At 37.3% G+C, this 7,387-nt stretch overlaps 1 protein-coding gene across 1 annotated transcript in view; it reads left to right on the top strand.

Annotated features, from left to right (window-relative positions):
* The window catches only part of LOC143283651 (ATP-dependent DNA helicase DDX11-like), a 93,910-nt gene extending 86,708 nt beyond the window's left edge, over positions 1 to 7,202 (top strand). The window contains exons 26-28 of the mRNA XM_076589860.1: positions 1,513 to 1,591; positions 2,526 to 2,680; positions 6,009 to 7,202. Of these exons, the coding sequence (XP_076445975.1) occupies positions 1,513 to 1,591; positions 2,526 to 2,680; positions 6,009 to 6,044 (270 nt within the window). The 3' untranslated portion in view covers positions 6,045 to 7,202. The remainder of the gene's footprint in view (positions 1 to 1,512; positions 1,592 to 2,525; positions 2,681 to 6,008) is intronic.
* The last annotated feature ends 185 nt before the right edge of the window (positions 7,203 to 7,387 follow it).

A 7,387-nucleotide genomic window follows, 5' to 3' on the forward strand; every position in this document is an offset into this window, starting at 1 on the left:
ACCTTAATTTTTCATTCCTTACCTTACCTCACTTTACCTTTCCATTCATTACCTTACATTCCCTTACCATACATTACTTCCTTTCCATACCTTACCTTACTTACCTTGAAAGGTGTATGTGCAAGCGCACACCCACTCACATTGTGATCCATACATGCAAGTGAACACTTGGAACTCCCCTCCGACCTCCCACACAAACACACATGCACACGTTTGCATGTGTACACGCATGTTCATACACAAACTCCCCTCACACATACACACATATACATCAGAATAACTCTTCTTTTTTTTATCTGGGAGAATTTAACACTGATGCCTGACATATGCGGATGAAATGAAGGAATTGTTGAGTGTTAAGAGGTCCAAAAGAAAACTGAATTGTCACATAGTTTTAAGTCCAAAGATTTTACAAATGCTAATAGTTTCTGGTAAACAACAAAAAAGAAAAATTTCTGTGAGTTTACAGACACTAAAAGTGTATCTTAGATTACCTTACCTTACCTTACTTGCCCTATCTTACCATACTGTGTCTTACCATATCTTTCTTACTGTGTCTTACCATGCTGTATGTTACCATATCTTACTTACCCTATCGTACCATACTGTATCTTACCATATCTTACTTACCCTATCTTACCATACTGTATCTTACCATATCTTACTTACCCTATCTTACCATACTGTATCTTACCATATCTTACCCTATCTTACCACACTGTGTCTTACTATATCTTACTTACCCTATCTTACCATACTGTGTCTTAACATATCTTACTTACCCTATCTTACCATACTGTGTCTTAACATATCTTACTTACCCTATCTTACCATACTGTGTCTTAACATATCTTACTTACCCTACCTTATCATACTGTGTCTTACCCTATCTTACTTACCCTATCTTACCACACTGTGTCTTACATATCTTACTTACCCTATCTTACCATACTGTATCTTAACAGATCTTACTTACCCTATCTTACCACACTGTGTCTTGTCTTACCATATCTTACTTACCCTATCTTACCATACTGTATCTTACCCTATCTTACCACACTGTATCTTAACAGATCTTACTTACCCTATCTTACCACACTGTGTCTTACCCTATCTTACCATACTATATCTTACCCTATCTTACTATACATTACATTACCTTTCCTTTCATTACCTTACATTCCTTTACCATACCTTAATTTTTCATTCCTTACCTTACCTCACCTTACCTTTCCTTTCATTACCTTAAATTACATTACCTTTCCTTAAATTACCTTACATTCCTTTACCATACCTTAATTTTTCATTCCTTACCTTACCTCACTTTACCTTTCCATTCATTACCTTACATTCCCTTACCTTACATTACTTCCTTACCTTACCTCACTTTACCTTTCCTTTCCATACCTTACCTTACTTACCTTACCTTTCCTAACAGCAATCAGTTTTGCAATGGCCCTTCCAGCAAAATGAACACGTGTTCAGTAGAATGACTGGTGACATTGTCCACAGCCCCGAAACGAGAAGGGACAACAGGCTGGACAAGTGCACTACGAAAACCTGTGTATGAAGGCTGTGAATCAGTCCATTGGTGAGTCTGTAGAGCCTGGTCATCTGTGGCACTGTGGTGTGGGTATTGTGGTCAGTCCATAGTTAGTGGTCATGTCAACAACTCACCATTGTGTGTGTGGGAAAGGCAGAGAAATAGGAGGGTATAATAATTTGAACATCCTAGTTTTACCAGGTGTCCATATTCAATTTATAAGGAAAGGTTTTGCCAGGTGGCTGGTAATTATCAGTTTCTTAGCTTATCGCTCTTGTGAATATAAACTTTTGAATGAACATAACATGAATGTTCAGTAAATAAATAAAGCCAATATCAAACTTTGAAGGAATGTAAGGTAAATGATAAGGTTGGACAGGAGGGGGAGAGGTGCATGGATGGTGCATTGTCCAGTGTGTACGCATATGTATTTGTATATTTTAGAATACCTGATTAAAATGTTCCTCATCATTTAAAGAGAGAGAGAAAAGTGCATGCCTTAACTCTTTGACTGCTGAACGTCAGTGAAATGAGGTCAGTGTGACCTGAATGTTGAAGCGCTGTCACTACTTGTTTGTGTAACCATCAGTGGTGTAATTTATTTTGCTGATCAAAAGTTATGCATTTCCAAGAGGGAGAATTCTGGATAAAAAAAGGGTGACTAACGTCCTGACCTGTAAGCTGTGTCGTATAATAATTATAATGATATTTATACAGCGCTGAATCTTGTGCAGAGACAAATCAAAGAGCTTTCGCACCAGTCAATCACATGCATGCATAACTCTAAAACTGAAGAAGAAACTGAAGACAAGGAAGAGGCAGGTAATGGAGTGCAAGGAAACAAGGAAGGAACAAGCAGCTTGTGTGTGTGTGTGTTCCTACCAAATTTCCTGATTGTTCCTACAGACACTTGACAGGGGTTTGCATCTCTGTAGTCGTCAGCAGAAGTGGAGGGGTTAACGGAGGTATGACGGTGTGGCAGGTCGAGCAATCCGTCATCGTGCGGACTATGCGGTGATTGTGCTGGCCGACCAGCGTTACGCCCGACCCAGCGTCAGCACCAAGCTGCCCACCTGGATTTCTCGTCAGCTCTGCAGACTGGACAGGTTCCCTCCTGCCCTGAGTGCCATCTCTAAAGTAGGTCCCTCCATGTGTGTGTGTGTGTGTGTGTGTGTGCAGTTATCAGGGTTTGTATGCAGTCATGAATGTCTGTACAGTATGGATCAGCATTTGTTTCTTCCATGCGTGTTTATGTGTGTGTGTGCATGTGTGTGTACATGCTTATGTGTTTGTGTGTGTTGTTTTTTTTTTGTTTTGTTTTTTTACGCTTATAGTTGACTTCATCAAGTTTTTGCGCCTTATACATATTATTATTAGTAGTAGTAGTTCTTTTTTATGTATTTATCTATTATTTATTTACTTTTTTTTTTTCCTCAAGGCCTGACTAAGCGCATTGGGTTACGCTGCTGGTCAGGCATCTGCTTGGCAGATGTGGTGTAGCGTATATGGATTTGTCCAAACGCAGTGACGCCTCCTTGAGCTACTGAAACTGAAACTGAAACTTGTGTGTGTTGTGTTTGACGGATGTGTGACTGAAATGTGCTTTGAGAGGTTTGGAAGTGATATGATACAGATGAACTATTCTTCTTCTGATGGTTTATTATAATTGTCACTATTATGGTTTTATTTTCATTATTCAAAAGTCTTAGGGAAATGAGAGAACCATTTACAAGGCTGGAAAAATCAGAAAAATATGTTTGACCCCGACTTTTATGGTCTGGGAAGGTCCTGGAATTTTGATAAAACCCTTGATGGGTACCTAACAAAGAGCTTAACACTTTAAAAAAAAAAACCCAAACAAACCCAAAATTGATGAAAAATTAACATTAATACTAGGATATTTACGAATCTCTTTTGTTAGCTGTGTAGTAGCAGACACTTTTCAAAATTGCAGATTTTCTTTGTGTTTGGTGTGGAAAAATTTTATTGTGGTCTGGAACAAAAAGTATGGAATTTTATGTGGTCACATCTATGGTAACCCTGTTAATGTGGATGAACTGGTTTTATGGTTGGTTGGTTTTTTCTTTGAAAGAAGTTGATGTTATTTGCTGCTCAGTGTGATATCATGTTTTGTCTTAGTTTGTTTTTTGTGGTTTTTTAATAGTATTGTGAAGTTTTTCAGCTGCTCTTTTACAGAAGTTTTATCGTGAGAATTTCTTTTCATGGTGATGGTCATCAGAAAGTAACATTTTTTATGTTGGGTTTTTTCAGTGGTCATTTTCGGTAGTTTTATTGTAAGAATTTGTGTGTGTGTGGTCATCTGACAGGAACCACATATTCTGATCACAGGATGAATAATGTTTTCGTTTTGTATTGGGGAGCACATGTGCTTATTTTGATTTGTCCAAGTGATTGTTGCAAGGGAGGTAACACAGCATTGTTTCATCTGAAAATGGATACATTTGGAAGGATTTTGACCAGGGTCGGTCATAATCATGGCGTAAAATTCTGCTAATGGAAAAGCATTTATGGTCTTCAGCTTCTGCAAAATGTGGTATTTGTGGAGATGGACTTAAGACATAAATGGAATTCTTTCATTTCTTTGAAACAGTTAAAAGTGAATAATAGTTATGATAATGATAATAATTAAAATCTAACTCTTAAGACTACTAAATCAGGGATGAAAAATCTGCAAGCCTTTTGACTTTTTTTTAAGGAAACAATTCCTTTGTGAGCTTTAAATAAATTTATTGCTTACCACTATGATGAGAATGAAGAAAGTGTTTGTATATGTGAAAATCCCTATGAACTGGATATATAGCATCTAAAAAGAGCCAAGGAAATCTTTCTCTCCCAGAGAATTCTTACTGTAAATCTTTGTGTTGTAGAATTTCAACTTAATTCATTAACAGTTGGGTTTTTTTCACGGTCAGCTACACATGGCTGTTACGCAATATTTTGTTTGGGCTCCAGTTTTTATTGTTTGGTGTGTGTGTGTGTAAGTGTGTATGTGTATCAGTTTTTATTGTTTGGTGTGTGTGTGTGTTTAAGTGTATATGTGTATCAGTTTTTATTGTTCGGCGTGTGTGTAAGTGTATCAGTTTTTATTGTTTGGTGTGTGTGTAAGTGTGTATGTTTATCAGTTTTTATTGTTTAGTGTGTGTGTGTATCAGTTTTTATTGTTTGGTGTGTGTGTAAGTGTGTATGTGTATCAGTTTTTATTGTTTGGTGTGTATGTGTATCAGTTTTTATTGTTTGGCGTGTGTGTATGTGTATCAGTTTTTTATTGTTTGGTGTGTGTGTAAGTGTATCAGTTTTTATTGTTTGGTGTGTGTGTGTAAGTGTATATGTGTATCAGTTTTTATTGTTTGGCGTGTGTGTAAGTGTGTGTGTGTATCAGTTTTTATTGTTTGGCGTGTGTGTAAGTGTGTGTGTGTATCAGTTTTTATTGTTTGGTGTGTGTGTAAGTGTGTATGTTGAGTTTTTTATTGTTTAGTGTGTGTATATGTGTATCAGTTTTTATTGTTTGGCGTGTGTGTAAGTGTGTGTGTGTATCAGTTTTTATTGTTTGGTGTGTGTGTAAGTGTGTATGTTGAGTTTTTTATTGTTTAGTGTGTGTATATGTGTATCAGTTTTTATTGTTTGGCGTGTGTGTAAATGTGTGTGTGTATCAGTTTTTTATTGTTTGGTGTGTGTGTAAGTGTATCAGTTTTTATTGTTTGGTGTGTGTGTGTAAGTGTATCAGTTTTTATTGTTTGGCGTGTGTGTAAGTGTGTGTGTGTATCAGTTTTTATTGTTTGGTGTGTGTGTGTAAGTGTGTATGTGTATCAGTTTTTATTGTTTGGCGTGTGTGTAAATGTGTGTGTGTATCAGTTTTTTATTGTTTGGTGTGTGTGTATGTGTATCAGTTTTTTATTGTTTGGTGTGTGTGTGTGTAAGTATATATGTGTATCCGTTTTTATTGTTTGGCGTGTGTGTGTGTAAGTGTGTATGTTTATCAGTTTTTATTGTTTAGCGTGTGTGTAAGTGTGTATGTGTATCAGTTTTTATTGTTTAGCGTGTGTGTATGTGTATCAGTTTTTTATTGGTGTGTGTGTGTAAGTGTATCAGTTTTTATTGTTTGGCATGAGTGTAAGTGTGTGTGTGTATCAGTTTTTATTGTTTGGTGTGTGTGTGTAAGTGTGTATGTTGAGTTTTTTATTGTTTAGTGTGTGTATATGTGTATCAGTTTTTATTGTTTGGCGTGTGTGTGTAAGTGTGTATGTGTATCAGTTTTTATTGTTTGGCGTGAGTGTAAGTGTGTATTTTTTTTTCTTCTTCTTCTTCTTCTTCTTTTTGTGGTTGTAAACAGAACAGCAGCTGAACAAATGAAGGAGGGGTAATTCATGTTTTGGGGAGGATTTCTGTCATTGTCTTTGCTTTGTAATCCTCATGGTGTGTTGCAACATGGGTCTGTTTGTTTCAGTTCTTCAGTGGGAAGAGGGACAGCAGGAATAGCTAGAGGCTGGTGAAAATGGCCTGCAGGTTGATGACCGCTGACCGGCACACACTGTGCACAGGGAATGGACTGCTGAATATTGCCTGTGGAACTTCATGTCATCACTGTGTTAAACTGTATTGTATTGCTCTTCTGTCCCAGCAGATTTCTCTGTGAGTGAAATCCGTGCTGTTCTCCCCAGGGAGAGCGTGTCACTCCAGTGCAGTGCCACTCTTTCTTGTTTGTTTGGTTTTGTTTTTTTCTTCTTTCTTTTTTTTTTTTTTTTTTTTTTTTTTTTTTTTATTCTTCTTTTGCTTGTGAGTGTATTTCCTTTTTTGTCAAAGTGAAATTTTCTACACAATTTTGCCAGGGATAACCCGTTTAGTCCCTTGGGTTCTTTTACATGTGCTAAGCACATGCCACACATGGGACCTTGGTTTATCGTCTCACCTGAATAACTGGCATCCAGACCACCACTGAAGGTGTTGTGGAAGGGGAGAAAATAGTGGTGAGTGAGGGATTCGATCCAGTGCGGTCAGATTCTCTCGTTTCCTAGGTAGATGTGTTACCACTGAGCCTCCACTCCACTCAGACTGTCAGGCGAGGGCCTTTGAACAAACAGTACTTCCAAAACACCAATCATGACTGGAACAAAAAAAGTTGATTAATTATTGTTGTACTAGTAGCGTTTTGTTCATGGAGTTGAAATGGTGACTGGTTCCTGATTTTCTACACTCCATCTCGCTCACTACGATCGGCTTTGGATCCACTCTCTTTACGCATACCCAGATTCAAACACTCGACTGTTGGCTGCCGTTCTTTCTCTGTCTCTGGACCTTGCAGTTGGAATGAACTTCCTCTTTCGCTTCGTCAAGTCTCCACACTCAGCTCTTCCAAGTCTGGCCTTAAAACCCACCTCTTCCCAAAATAGCCTCCCTTGTCTACCTCTTCCTTGTCTTTAGTTTCTACAGTTTCAGAGTTATGCATGCGTGTGAAAGACTGGTATGATAGCACTTTGATTTGTCTCTGCACAAGATTCAGTGCTATATAAATATCATTATTATTATTATAAGTGTAGAAAAAGTTTTGTTTTTTTCTGTCTCGTAAAGAGATGAACTCAGTGTTGTGCAATAAATGATGTTAATTTGTTTACTTTGTGATTTTGTTATAAGGGTTCTGCCTTGTCAAGTAAATATATGTACATCTATACAATTCTGATAATTCTATGCATACCCAAAGCAAATACATTGCACTTGTATCCACAAAAATTAGTTGTTTTTTCTTCTTTTTTTCTTTTCTGTTGGAAAATAATTTATACACAATGTCAAGACTCCATGTACATTTGCCATACCCATCATAAGACTGAA

The sequence above is a fragment of the Babylonia areolata genome, chromosome 7 (assembly GCF_041734735.1).
Source record: "Babylonia areolata isolate BAREFJ2019XMU chromosome 7, ASM4173473v1, whole genome shotgun sequence".
Lineage (NCBI taxonomy): Eukaryota > Metazoa > Mollusca > Gastropoda > Neogastropoda > Buccinidae > Babylonia > Babylonia areolata.